This window comes from Arctopsyche grandis, chromosome 7 (genome assembly GCF_051622035.1).
Source record: "Arctopsyche grandis isolate Sample6627 chromosome 7, ASM5162203v2, whole genome shotgun sequence".
In the NCBI taxonomy this organism is placed as follows: Eukaryota; Metazoa; Arthropoda; class Insecta; order Trichoptera; family Hydropsychidae; genus Arctopsyche; species Arctopsyche grandis.
Window position 1 is genome coordinate 29,927,778 of NC_135361.1, and position 14,369 is coordinate 29,942,146.

Consider the following 14,369-nt stretch of genomic DNA (forward strand, 5'->3'; position numbering starts at 1 on the left):
TCATTAATCAATTCTCACTACTTCCAAGATCCAAGTTTAATGGTGTTATTTTATTTTTCACTTGTCCGGAACATATTGGAGTTTCGGTCTGTAATTTGGAGTCGCACTGAAATTAAATTCTCACTCTTGATAGAAAGAGTTCAAAAAAAGTTTCAAAAAGAGTTCAAAAAATTACCAGTGTCAGTCAGGCCACACTGGTTATTTTATTGTAATTATTATTATAAATAATAAATAAAATAAAATATCAGCGACTCACAAGTGAGTCGTGCATTGACTCGTTTGTATGCCATCGTCTTATGTTTTCAATGTTTAACCACTTGAATGCTGATCAACGCTGATCGGCGTTTTGTCAACAAGTCTATGGGCATGACAAAGGCCGGTAGGCGTTGTATTTTGAGCATGTACAAAGCAGATAAGAACACTATCCGCTAAGCCATTCCAGGTAGCATTTAAAAAAATACGCATTGAACATGGGTCGTGTAATCCGTGTCAATGTTTATAAATACTAGTTTACACCGGAATTTCTGAATTTATAACCGTAGCAGAATTTCTCGATGGAAGTCCCTAACTACTGAGTATTTTATATTGTGACATGGAATTTAGATTATGAGCAGTGTATTTTTACAACAATCAAGAAGATGGAACTAGTATTGGAAAAATATATTCATTACTAAACTTCTCTTGTTTATTTTATATTGTTGCAAGAGTTTTTCTTGTTTATTTTATATTGTCAGAGTCTAAACACACCTTTACGTATTATCACATCTTTACATTAATGTATGTATTATTTTATTGTATCTCTATTTGTACACTCGTCACTTTGGAGCGATATGTAAAGGTACATGTTCGATTGAATACGGTGGGAATACACTCAAAAGTATGACACGGCAAGCCAAATGGACTCCAGCTGTGATAGGCGTGTCTTTATTTATTCGTACGATCAATTGTGTGACCACACACACAGGTAGAAGAGAAACTTTTGAATTTTTTCTTGCCGAGTTTTGTAGTGTTGAAAGCGGTGCATGTGCTGATTGGAGACTATTTTTGTAACACTTTTATGCCGAACCGTGCCCATAGAAGTTTATACTTCGATGCATGTCCAGAAGGAAAAATACTGCCTTTTATTAGCAGTCTCAGAACATTTGGTTTTATCGTCGTATATGTTTGTGCGAGTTTTATTATAAAACTCATACTAGACACGTTCCCGTTGATATTTCAATTGGTGATCGCAGAAAACAATGAGTTGTGTCAAATATAATAAGAAATGAATGAAATTGATAAATAAATAATGCAGTTGCGTGTGCTTGTTTGTGAACTCTGAACAAATATCATACATCGGCAAATATTTCATACAAGTGTTGTGCCCGTTGATTTCAAAGGGTGGTTTCGGAAACGAATTGAATATCGAATAAAAATAAAGTTATATGTTATACATATGTACATATGTATAACATATAACTTTATATATGTATAACATATAACGTAACATATAACATATGTATAACATATAACGTTGATTTAGATCATATCGTGTGCTATCGTTGTGTCTGGACGTGTTAAATCGTTCGCATTCTACCATGGAGGATATTGTTACTATAAGCCAGAGAATACTCGCGGACCTTTCAAAAAAAGGATCTGGTGCCAATGTCCTTACCAAGGACAGGGTGCGATACATCAGCGACGAAATTAAAAATATAGTATCCATCGCACGCGTCGCTTTTAATAACCTGGCCTCGCTAAAAATCGCTGTGGAGTCCCTCCAGACTATCCACACTGATGTCGGTGAAATAAAGAGGATGATGTGTCGTCCCTTTCCAGCAGCTCTGGCTCCAGCTGTTTTTGTTGAACCTACAACTCTGCAATCGGGCGAGGTAACATTACGAGAACTCTCCACACTGTCAACTGAATGTAACAATACTACAGTACATAAACAAACACCTGTCAGATGCCCGTATGACGTTATAGCGGCATCCTCTACCGTTTCACCTCCGCCTTATTCAGCTTCAACTTCACTCGCGTCTGCTTTAGCTTCAGCATCTACTCCTGGGTGTGCTACTGTTTCTGCTTCTACTGTTTCTGTTTCTGCTTCTCCTCCTTCTCCTATAAAACCTGCGAAATCTTACAGTCAGGTCGCAGCGCTATCTTCTACTGCTTCACCTCTGCCATCTTCATCTTCAGCTACACTTACATCAGCTTCTGCTTCAACATCTGATTATGTTCCTGTCTCTTGTGCTCCTGCTTCTGCTTCTACTGTAGATCCTTCAAATTCGTTCAGTCAGGTCGCTGGGACTTCTTCCGGGAGACTGCCATACACTCGTGGATCTGGAGCACCTGATAAAACTTTACAGGTGGCCACTATTCCGAAATTGAAGAATGTACACGTTTTTAATTTGGCAAATAACTGCACTTGTGATACTGTGAAACAGTTCATATTAAATAAAATTAAAAATAAAAGAATCAACGTTTCTCAGGTTGCTAAAACTGACATGTGCTCGTCATTTAAAATTAGTGTAGATACTGAAACTTTTAATATAATTATCAATCCTGAATTTTGGCCTATGGGTACTGGCATAAGAGAATGGTTATTTCTCAAAAAATTCTCTTCGAAACCGATTGCCCAAACCCGTGACCCGTAACATTAAACTTTATTATCAAAATGTGCGGGGTTTAAATACAAAACTCAAGGAATTCTACAACAACGCCGCGTCTAGATCTATTGACGTCCTTGCTATTACTGAAACATGGCTAAACTCATCTGTACATGATGCCGAAGTACTTGACAGCAGTTTCAATATATATCGCCATGATAGATCTGCCAGAGGTGGTGGTGTTCTTCTAGCAGTTAAAAATACAAATATTATTTCGGTTGAAAGACTTAGTCATCTTGAGGACATTCATGAATGTGTATGGCTGAAACTAAGATTTGTTAACATTCCTTTTTTTATATACATATGTACTATTTATTTTCCACCAAGATCTCCACCAAATATTTATAAGCGATTTTTTGATTTAATTATATCTAATTATTCACATTTAAGTAATGGTCGCATTTTTATATCTGGAGATTTTAATCTGAATTCTTCTAACTGTTTTCCTGATGACCTTAATTTTTTTATATCTTTATTCAACTTAAAACAAATTAATACTATTCGAAACTATTTTAATAATTCCATGTTGGATTTTCTATTAACAAATTTAGATTGTCAGAATATTATTATTTCAAATTCAGTTGATTCCTTGGTTCCTGAAGACAGCTATCATCCTGCTCTTGATATTCATTTAAAATTAACTATAACTTATTCCTCACTTCGTTTAATAAATAACTGTCTTAATACCTCTGTCCTAAATGAATGGTTATTTACAAATGTTGATTTCAAATATTTAAATGATATTCTTTGTAATTGTCAATGGGAGCGAGTTTATGAGTGCAAAGATGTTAATTTGGCCCTCTCTAATTTCTATGACATTATATATTCTATTTTTAATGATTGTTTTCGGTTGAAAGGATTAATGACGAGTAAAAGGATTTATCCGCCTTGGTTTACTAAAGAAATTATTAATCTCTTAAAAAGTAAATATCAAACACATAAACTCTGGAAGAAATCGAGCAATCCTCTTATCTTAAATAATTTCCGTATTTTACGTACGGAAATTAAGAAATTAATTAATAATGCATATAATGTTTATGTAGCTGATTGTGAAAGTTCCATAGTTAAAAACCCTAAGAAATTCTGGAACTTCATCAATTCTAAACGTGTAAATCGTGTAAAGTCGACCATTATGTACAATGATTCTGGATTGTTAGAGGGTGATCAAAACATTGCTAATGGATTTGCCGACTTTTTTAAATCAGTTTTCAATAATCCTACTGATTCCATGGAACCTACCAATGACTCGGAATTTACTTTCCCCACTTTAGCGATTAATCATCTTGACTCTTCCGATCTGAAATATGGCTTTCTAAAGTTAAAAAATATTTATTTTTCCGGTCCTGACTCCATCCCTAATTACATCCTAAAAGGATGTGAGGTTAGTCTCTTAGAACCTTTAAAATTCATTTTTAATTTAATTCTAAGGAACTCTTCATTCCCCAATTTATGGAAATGCTCTAAAGTAACTCCTATTCATAAGAAGGACGATAAATCTTGTGTAAGGAACTACAGACCAATAACTATCTTGTCAGCGCCAGCCAAAATGTTTGAGGTAATATTACACAGATACATTTTTAATCACTTTCAAAGTATGCTCATTGATCAGCAGCATGGCTTTCGTCCGGCCAGATCAGCAATTACCAACTTGTTATGTTTCTCTAATGACATAACCAGCACTTTGGATTGTAATAATCAAATGGATGTAATATATACTGATTTTGAGAAGGCGTTTGATAAAGTTGATCATAAAATTTTGGTTAGTAAATTAAGTTTTATTGGATTTACTTATAATCTTGTTGGTCTTTTTATTTCTTATTTACAGGATCGACGTCAATTCGTTAAGTTTGGGAGTTGCTTTTCTTATGAGTATGTTGCCACTTCTGGGATTCCCCAAGGATCAAATCTTGGCCCTTTATTATTCCTAATATTTATCAACGATATTCAATCTTCTATTCACCATTCTAAATTTTTATTATATGCGGATGACTTAAAAATCTATAAGAGAATAATTGATTTACCTGACGCTCTTTATTTGCAAGAGGATTTGAATTCTATTTATGAATGGGCTAATGTTAATAAACTTCCCTTCAATATCCTAAAGTGTCGGGTCATTTCTTACTCTCGTTCTCGTTCTCCTATTAAATATCCGTATAAACTTCATGATTCTCTTCTTCAGAGAGAATTATTTATATCTGATCTGGGAATAGTCTTCGAAAATAGTTGGAGTTTCAACATTCACATTGAGAATATCTGTGATAGGGCAACAAAAATCCTTGGATTCGTAATCCGTAATTCGTCCGAACTAGGGCTCACTGCCATTCGTCTCTTATATTGTACATTAGTTCGCAGTGTGCTCGAGTTTGGCTCCATTATATGGTCTCCCTATCAACTTCGTTACTCTCTAATGTTGGAACGAGTCCAAAGGAAATTCCTTAGATTTTTATATCTGAAGACATTTGGATTTTATCCATATCTGTTCCCTAGTGCCTTTGTCTTGGGATCTTTGGGTTTCAACTCCCTGGCAAAGAGAAGAGATTTATTTCTTGGGAAACATTTCGTAAAATTACTTAGAGGAGAGATTCACAATCCCACTATCCTGGAGAAACTAAAATTCTGGGCCCCGGAAAATCGTAGAGTTTTAAGAAAACATGATATATTTTTACCAATTAGGGCTAAATCAAACGTGCTCATGAACTCCCCCCTCTCGAGAGCTGTTCGACTCCTTAACTTACTGGCACATTACTTGGACCTATTCGATGCCAGTTATGTTGAGTTGGTGGAACACATCCTAAATAGCACGATATAAATTTTTCAATCTTATTTCTTTGTTTTTATTTTGTGTACATATTTTTTACTTGATTTTTATTATTTATTTATGATGTTTTTTTTTTATTTATGATTTTTATTATTTTCTTATGTTTTTTTTATTTATGATTTTTATTATTTGTATTAAAATCACATTGACGCTTTGGGGCAACCTGTCAAGTCTCTGTGGTATTGATTTTTTTTAAAATAAAATAAAATAAATAAAAATAAAATATATATAAGTATAATGTAAGGTAATTTATAGGCGCACGCGAACGTAATATTAATCATGATAAAAAGTGGTACATTATACATTTAGCAATCTAACCCATTCGAAATGAATGTGTGTATGTTTGGGTGCACCTCTAGAATCCAGAATCGAAATTAAAACGGGTGGTTTCGGAAAGATATTGATTCGAATTACGAAGTGATACATTTTGTGCATTACCGACGCCCTGGGGGCTTCACAGCGCCCCCGACACCTCCGACACCCAGAGCCTCTAGCGTCTTCGCCCCCAGTGCCCCCGACGCCCAGAGCGGCTTCGGCGCTCCGGGGTCTTCGCCTCCGCGCTCCCGGCACAAATGCGAGTAACGTTCGACACCGCCTCCTCCCCCACTACCACGCATCCCGACGTCTCGAATACTCACCTATGATTAGTTCCCCATACTGGTCCATCGTCTGTAACATACATACATATTAACCAACAGTCGGTTTTTATTAATATTATTATTATTATATTTTATTGTATACGATATGATACGATTCTAAATTATGAATTACGCCGACGACTGCCAAAGATACGCGACCGCACCGAATACTCGGCTGTGATTGGTTCCCCATACTGGTCCATTGTCTGTCAGATACATACATATTTGCCGACAGTCGGTTTTTATATATATACATATATTATCCAACATATTTAATATTATGTAGTGTACCGTGGGAACACGAGAGAGAGTATCCACTGTCTAAGTGCATTCGTGGGTAAAAAATAGATACCCCGGATTAGACCAACGGAACTCAGTAAGGAACAAAGGATACACTAGAGTTCTCATAAGCCCGGGCGAGTGAGTTTGACTCACCAGAGTATTCTACGTGTCTAGACAATAGACAAATTAATGGATCGGAGAAGCTATGCTGTGCAACTTGTCCTTTATAAGGAAGTACACACAGTAGATCAGATTATTCCGGATTGAACGGTGGTTTCGTGTGGACCTCACGAATTATTGAATAAATGCTATGAAGCCTTTCATTTGTATCCAGAACCCACCCCTACGCAACAGTATCAATATTAATTAATCATGATTTCGGAAAGCCATCGAATGCTAATATGAAATCTAATAATAAATTAATATATCTGCCGAATATTGAACGTCTGCTAGTATATTACGGCAATATATTAAAAAGACCTCTTACATTCATTTGGGTTTGAAAGCTTAATAATAATACGTACATACGTAAACAAGCCATAAATCTTCTTATGTTTTCTGAATGGACACATTCAAATTAATGCGACATTATGAACAGATTATTTTTATTATTTTGACGGTTGTTTTTCTCAAGAACGAATTTATTTTCACGATTACAATTTCATTCCACTTGAATTACTAATTTGATATAGAGCTTTGCTAATTTGATACGACTGGTGTTTCACTTCAAAAACACTTACTCTCCAACTCAACATGTTTTTGACTTTTGTTCGACCACAAAATTACTACATTCGTCGAAATAATCGGCCAACTGTTAATGATATGATTATATGAAATTATTCTTATTAAAATAACAAAGCCCAAGTTAGTATACATGTACGTGAAATATTTCTGGGACACTTCCTTTTGTAATATATGATGTAAAATTGTTTGAAAGATAAGGTTTGTTTTATTTTTTCAGCCAACTGAAAGGGGAGTTTTACTCTTATCTATGCCTTTTCATTTTTATTTCGCTTTGTTTTACATGTTATATGAAGTGTATATATATATATATTTTAATACTGAGAGTTCTACTGAATATATTAATATTTTATTTCGATTAATAATAATAATACGAAGCTTAAAATTTCTTATACATACATAGAACGGTCGTTATTAGCATGTTCAAAGATCAAGGCAATGAGATAATTAGCCCCCTTTTGGTTTTGATGTAAGAAAATTATATTTACAAAATTATATCAGTGAAAATTTCTCGCTGATTAGGCTTTTTTGTATACAAATTATATTCTATTATAATATTAGAAGGGCCAATTATCTAATGAATATTCATGGACAAAATAATCGCTCACATAAAAATTCATCGAAGGCCCATGGGAAACTCGAGAATAATGACATAAATTGATCGATACGATATTTTTTCTTTGGGTGAAAATAAATATTATCATGTCACCAATGTAAATATTTAAACAGGTAAATGAGAAATTTATTACCGATACAACCATTTCTCGTCGTTTGAAATTCAGTTGAAAGCCTTAGCATACATATACACATGAAAATCTAGCCAAATTGCACGGCGTTGCTCGGCCAAATAGAAGTTTGTATATAAATCTTCGTTTATAGCTCAAGCACTATGGGAAAATATAGAAAAATACTGCTTTTTAATTCACAATTGAAGGTTTGATTGTCATAACTAGCGTTGCTCAGACAGAAACGACTACTCTTTGACTTTGAAACCTCATAATGCAGTTTCCACCAATTTTTCATTCCATCCCCTTTCCCCCTCTCTAGTTAGCTCAGAAGGTTTGTTTTTGAGATTTTGAAAGACACAGAAAGATCTTAACATAGTGTTCTCTTCATTATTCTACCATATTTTGATCTATTTTTTATAGAGCCAATTTCACTGTATCATTTTAATGTCGTTTAAACCGCACTTCGCAATCATTCAAGTTGCTTGGAATTTTGTATCTGTTCCAACCCTTCAAAATATGTTAAAATAATCTGACTCCCGTTTTATAGCACATTTAAATAATTAAAGATGCATCTGAAATGGAAACGATAAAAACAAAGTGACGAAACCAATACTCCTGAAACTATGATTTAAGTAACACTGAAATAAATAGCCCAAGAAAGAGAAAGTAGCTTTAATAATAATGGAATTTCTTGAAAGATGCGATGCAGGTAGTGTTTGTTGGTCAAAAGTGGCATAATAAATTTTTCCACGGCTGTATATGTGTATATATGTATAGATATGCAGATTATATATTAGTTTAGTGTAAAATAATTGTAATTGTATCGTGACTGTTCGTTATTTTATATTACAATGATCTTGTCAATGTCGAGTATAATTTTTCATTGTCACTTTCCCGATCTTAATATAAAATTTAATGTTTCTTTTTACTTAACCTTTGTATTCATGCATATATGAAGTAACAATAGATGACACTTTGTAATTGTGAGAAAAATCACGTTTTAATTTTACTAGAAATCCTCTACACACTAAATAATACACATTTTTGCATGCATAAACATTCTAGACTTGGTTCCTTTTTGAATTCTAAAAAAATGCACCTTATTTACGTGACATTCGTGGCCCGCTATAAATCAATAACATTATAATAATTCCCAAACACACTTCGCATGCATACATACGTAACCGATACGTTTGGCAAAGAATACGCTTTTTCGCATGCCAAATCGAATTTTTTCTTTTATACGTAGATATATGTGTTGCCGAAATAAGCTTGTATTTTATATATAAAGCTCGTTGAGCATTGAGCTTTTACGGGTGGCAATAACCGGCAACTTTAGCACCGCAATGTGGAAAGTTGTTCGTTTCGGGATAGAGACTGAGAGCTGCTGCATCCCGTTTTGTTTTAGACGTTCTTCTTCAGCATTATTGGAAACCAAATGGATTGGAACAAGGAAATTGTGCTACGAATTTTCTAAACGCTCTCACTTTTCCATACGGTTATAATAACGAACCCGGAAAACTTATGATTGATGACCCATCGAAAATTCTATATACATGTACATTTTGATTTGTTCCAACACCATATGGTCGTATAAAACATTGATTATTAAATTATTTAATATGAGACTTTTTAAAACAACATTGGCCCAGTTGATTATTCATAGTTGAAAAATGATTTTAAATAGATCTGTTTCAAACAGCAGATATATGTTCTTGAAGAGTGTGGGTAAATTAAACAAATCGCTTTTGTATGTTCATCTGAATGTTATTCAAATATTTTGGTCTGTACATGAACTTCTGTATTTTTTTTTTTATATTGTATAATGGTAAAAAATATCTAAATTTTAGCTTATATAATCTAATATGTATGTTTGTGTGTGGATGTATTTGAATATGTAAAACGTATCAATTTCGTCAAACGCGCTTTTCTTTTTATCTCGGATCACTTTTCCGCGATATAAAGTCAAATATTTTAAATTAACCGTCACTTTTTACGACAACGAAAGCTGTTGAGAAACCATCTTGTTTGCGAAAAAGTTCTCATGGGCATGCGTAATGTCAACTTATAAAAAAATATGAAAAAATTTATATTTAAAAAAATATAGTGGAAAAATTTACGGCTATAGATCAATTTTGATATAAAAAATAGATAATTGACTATGACAAATATGAAAATAATACACTTAAACTGATATTCGAACCAAATGAAAATAAAGGCATAGAGAAAATATAATTTTTCTTTATTAAGTTTAGTATTTTGATGGATAGGTCAGATGTAACACGGTTGAAATATTGCAAAATCATTTAATAATGGAAATGTTTTCAATTTATATAAAATAATAAAATGAAAATTCAATTTTAAAATGTTCCTATCTGACAGTTGTGGAATCAAAAACAAATGTGAGGCGTTCTGTATTTGAACATGTTGAACTTGCAACGAAAATAAATAGAAAACTTACAAACGTGTGTTTGCCAAATTACGTGGGGTTTATTTCTATTTTATATGTATATTTTTTATTTTAGTATATTTTTCTTGATTTTCTGAAGCGGTTAACGTAAGCAAACGAGCGTTTTTGAAGATTTTCTCTTCTGGAAAATATTCATCGATTTTTTTTGTATTTAAAATACGTATAGGTATAATACGTACGAACGGGTTTGTTTAGTTTGGAATTCGCACACACGATTTAACCCAAAGTATATGCACTTGAATTGATTAGCTATCACAATGAATGAGATTTTGTGTTCAAATTTGATTATCATACTAAACATATCGTTGGCATACTACGAAAATCCATTAACAGACATATGGATGTATGTACTTTGTAAGTAGGTTGCAATTTTCCATTATCTACAATATATTATTATCTACATATATAATATCACTAATTTTTTTGTATTAAATTCTAACATTATATTCTAAACTCACCTTTTACAACCACATCAAGATTTTCTTTTTTTTTCGTTTCTTTTCGTCGACTCGGACTTAATTTACTAGATTATTTTCCATCCCTCCATCTTCTCGCTTGCTTTTTAACTCGCTTGTGAGAAGAAAGCTAGAGTTTAATACGATTGTGTGAAATCTGTATGAAGAAAATTACTCTCTAATGATTGAGAAAGTGCTAAAAGCATTTCTTCGTTTCCTGTATAGGAAAGAATATGTGTATTACACATGTCTCTCGCCTACTCCTTTCCTTTTGGGCATGCTTGGGTATAATTCTTTTGAACTTCGGAGAAACTTCTCATTGATTCGTTTTGTTCTCCAGCTTATATGTGGTAATACGTTATGCTCTTCATTGCTGGAACAGTTGGGGCTTTATGTTCCTAATAATTATGTGCGTGGTAGACATCATCATTTGATGGTTGTACCTCCTGCCCGCACAGTTCTTAATCGGATAGCTTATATTCCAAGAGCTATCCGACTTCTCAATAAAATCTTTGCTGCTGAGCCTCAATGTGTTATTTTCCACCTCAGTGAGCGTAGGTTATTGGAGATTATTTTAACCTATTTGTCTGGTAGCTTGCGCTCATCATCATTTTCATAATTGAATGTAATGTAAAAGTGTAATTTTGATCTTCTCTCTTCAATTTGGGCTTCGCAGGGATGTTTTGTATTTGAAACTGGTTTTTATATATTGATGTTGGCTATAGGTGTAAGACATTCTCTAATTTGTATTTTATTATTTGATATTTTTACTTATCTGCTTTTTTGTTTTTTATGATTACGTATAAATGTATTTTTTGTCTGTGTATATATGTATGTATATATTTTTATTTTTCTCATCTCTCTGTATTTTTTTGACCATTGTGGCGCATTTTCGACTCCTGTAATGCCACAATGATTAAATAATATTCTTAAATAAATCATTCCGGATAAAAACGACCAAATAATTTTATATACCTATGCATATGTTTATAAATGGTTAGAAAATTATTCTTAGATACCAAAATCATTCAGACTAATTCATTCAAAGTAATGATTTATGCAGATAATGGATTTTGAATATATGTATGCCATGCCAATCATATTTATAAAATGTTTTACTTTATATTAAATGTTAACGATATATTGAATAAAATAAATTAATATTAGTAAAAATAAATTTTCCACACTTAATATATTATATTAATTAAATAAATGAGTATACTTAAGATGTGATTTTTTTAAATATACCCATTGTTTGAAAATTCGAAACTTCTTGTTAAAATTGAAATATAAGTTCTGTATTCACCAGTATATGAATTTCTTTTACTTATTGTATTTCTTATATTTTTATAGAATTTACACAGTATATTTTTATTTTATACCCACGGACCGAATTTTGGTTTCAGTCGTACATATTTCACCCCTCATAAGTAAAGTTTATATTTTCGAAGAGTTAATCTTCGGCTTATCCCGACCCTGAGAACTTTGCGGAATTGAACGAAGAATAAACTTCAAAGAGTCGGTTTTCCAGCATGCGGATGATTCATCTCGAATACCAGAGTGCGATTCACTTTAGCGAAACGAGAGTGAATTCGCGGAAAATATTGAAAATTCCTCGCATCTCATTGGAAAGCGGAGGAAAAGCCGCGTCCATCCACTCTCTCGTCTCAGCGACGAATTTAATTTATTTTTATTTTGTCTTAAATAATAAAAGCGGCCGGAAAAAAATGTTTTCCTGTTTTCGACAAAGCTATACAGTGTCCTTGCGGGTAGGCTCTTAATGAAATTTCGCACCGCAAAATCAAAAACAAATTTGGTATGCGGCGGAAAATTTGAGCCCGCTAAATGTTAAACGTATTATGTTCCCATTTAAAGCTCGACGAGGACAAAGTGAGACGATTAAATTCATACATGCGTCTACCTACATATACATATTTATGTATTTTCGAGTGGACTTGGCCCACTTCAGTGCTCTACGAATGACATAACACATTGATTATTCAGGGTCGGTTTATATGAATTTTTTCCGTCGGAAAATGCTTCATCAATATATCGGTGTAAGCTTTACCTTGCGTCCCTTCCGAAATTATAATCTTATCTTCGGATACGAGCTTTTGCTTTATTGACATGGGTTAATAATTTATCAATAAACACACCTACGCATGTATTGTATCCTTATATTAATTATAGCAGTACATATAATAATCAGAAATATATTAGAATTATTACATTAAATTTGGAAATATTTATCTATTGGCGAAAAATTTAGGGCTGACCGGCGTTTTTCGGGCTATTGAACGTTGGAATACTAAAATACATAAAAGATATTGCTTCAAATTTGGTGGCTCTAAATTGAAAACTGTACATTTGTATAGTACAAATAAAAAAACATTCATCGGCAATGTTTATTCTGGTTATTTCGGACAGTACAAAATTTAATGTTTATAAATCGAAAATTGTAACAGACAAAAATATTCATATTTATATGCCAAATTTTGTCAAAATAATTAAAACTTTGTTTTCCCATTTAATATTTTAAGCTCGTCATATATAAAACATATACATAAAGTTAATACAAAGAAAATAAAGGGCCAAGCCTCATTTCCCGTTGACGTAAGTTATACAAAAGCAAACGTCAATCATATTATAAATACTTCTTTATGTGACACACCCGAGGGTGTATTTTGCGAACAGTTTAATATTAAACCGATAAATCAACAACAAATTTCAAAAATGATACACATACCTACATACATATTATTTAGTAACAATTCGACATACGATTACAATATACGTATATTTTATTATTATAATTTTATAAACTATTCTATTCATATTCTATTCTATTCTATTCCTATTCCAAGAGCTATTCCACTTCTTAATGAAATCGTTGCTGCCGAGACTGAGTGTGATATTTTCCACCTTAGTGAGCGTAAATTGTCGGATATTACTCTAACCGATTTACATATCTGGTAGTCTGCGCTCATCATTGTTTTAATGATTGATTGTGATTTATGAGTGGAATTTTGATTTACTCTTTTCCATTTGGGCCTCACAGGGATGTTTTGTATTTACAGTTCGTTCTTATTTATTGAAACTGGCTGTAGGTGCAAGACATTACTTAGATATTATATATTTTTACGTTATCTGTTATTATTAAATGCGATTGTTTTTTTTGTTTATGTATAAATGTATTTATGTTTATGTTTAAATCTATTTAGAAATGTTTTTTTTTGTATAATTGATTAGTATATTATTTTCGTTATGTATTAATTTATGTTTAATTGTTATTTTATTTTATTTTATTTAAAAAAAATCAATACCACAGAGACTTGACAGGTTGCCCCAAAGCGTCAATGTGATTATAATACAAATAATAAAAATGATAAAAAAAACATCATTGAAAAATAATAAAAATCATAAATAAAAAAAACATAAAAAAATAATAAAAATTATAAATAAAAAAAAACATCATAAAAAAAATAATAAAAATCATAAATAAAAAAAAACATCATAAAAAAATAATAAAAATCAAGTAAGAAATATGTACACAAAATTAAAAGCAAAGAAATAAGATTGAAAAATTTAT

The 14,369-nt window shown here is 32.3% G+C and overlaps 1 protein-coding gene across 1 annotated transcript; it reads left to right on the forward strand.

Moving 5' to 3' along the window:
* The first annotated feature begins 1,799 nt into the window (after window positions 1–1,799).
* LOC143914139 (uncharacterized) lies at window positions 1,800–11,511 on the forward strand. The gene is made up of 3 exons (XM_077434229.1): window positions 1,800–2,047; window positions 2,126–2,471; window positions 11,506–11,511. Exons 1-3 carry the CDS (start codon window positions 1,800–1,802, stop codon window positions 11,509–11,511), a joined length of 600 nt encoding a protein of 199 aa, XP_077290355.1.
* Window positions 11,512–14,369: the final 2,858 nt, after the last annotated feature.

Coding starts and splice junctions, on each gene's coding strand:
- LOC143914139 (XM_077434229.1), top strand. CDS start 1,800: ATGTGTCGTCCCTTTCCAGCAGCTCTGGCTCCAGCTGTTTTTGTTGAA. Junction 2,048..2,125: donor GCTTCAGCATCTACTCCTGG/GTGTGCTACTGT, acceptor GAAATCTTACAG/TCAGGTCGCAGCGCTATCTT.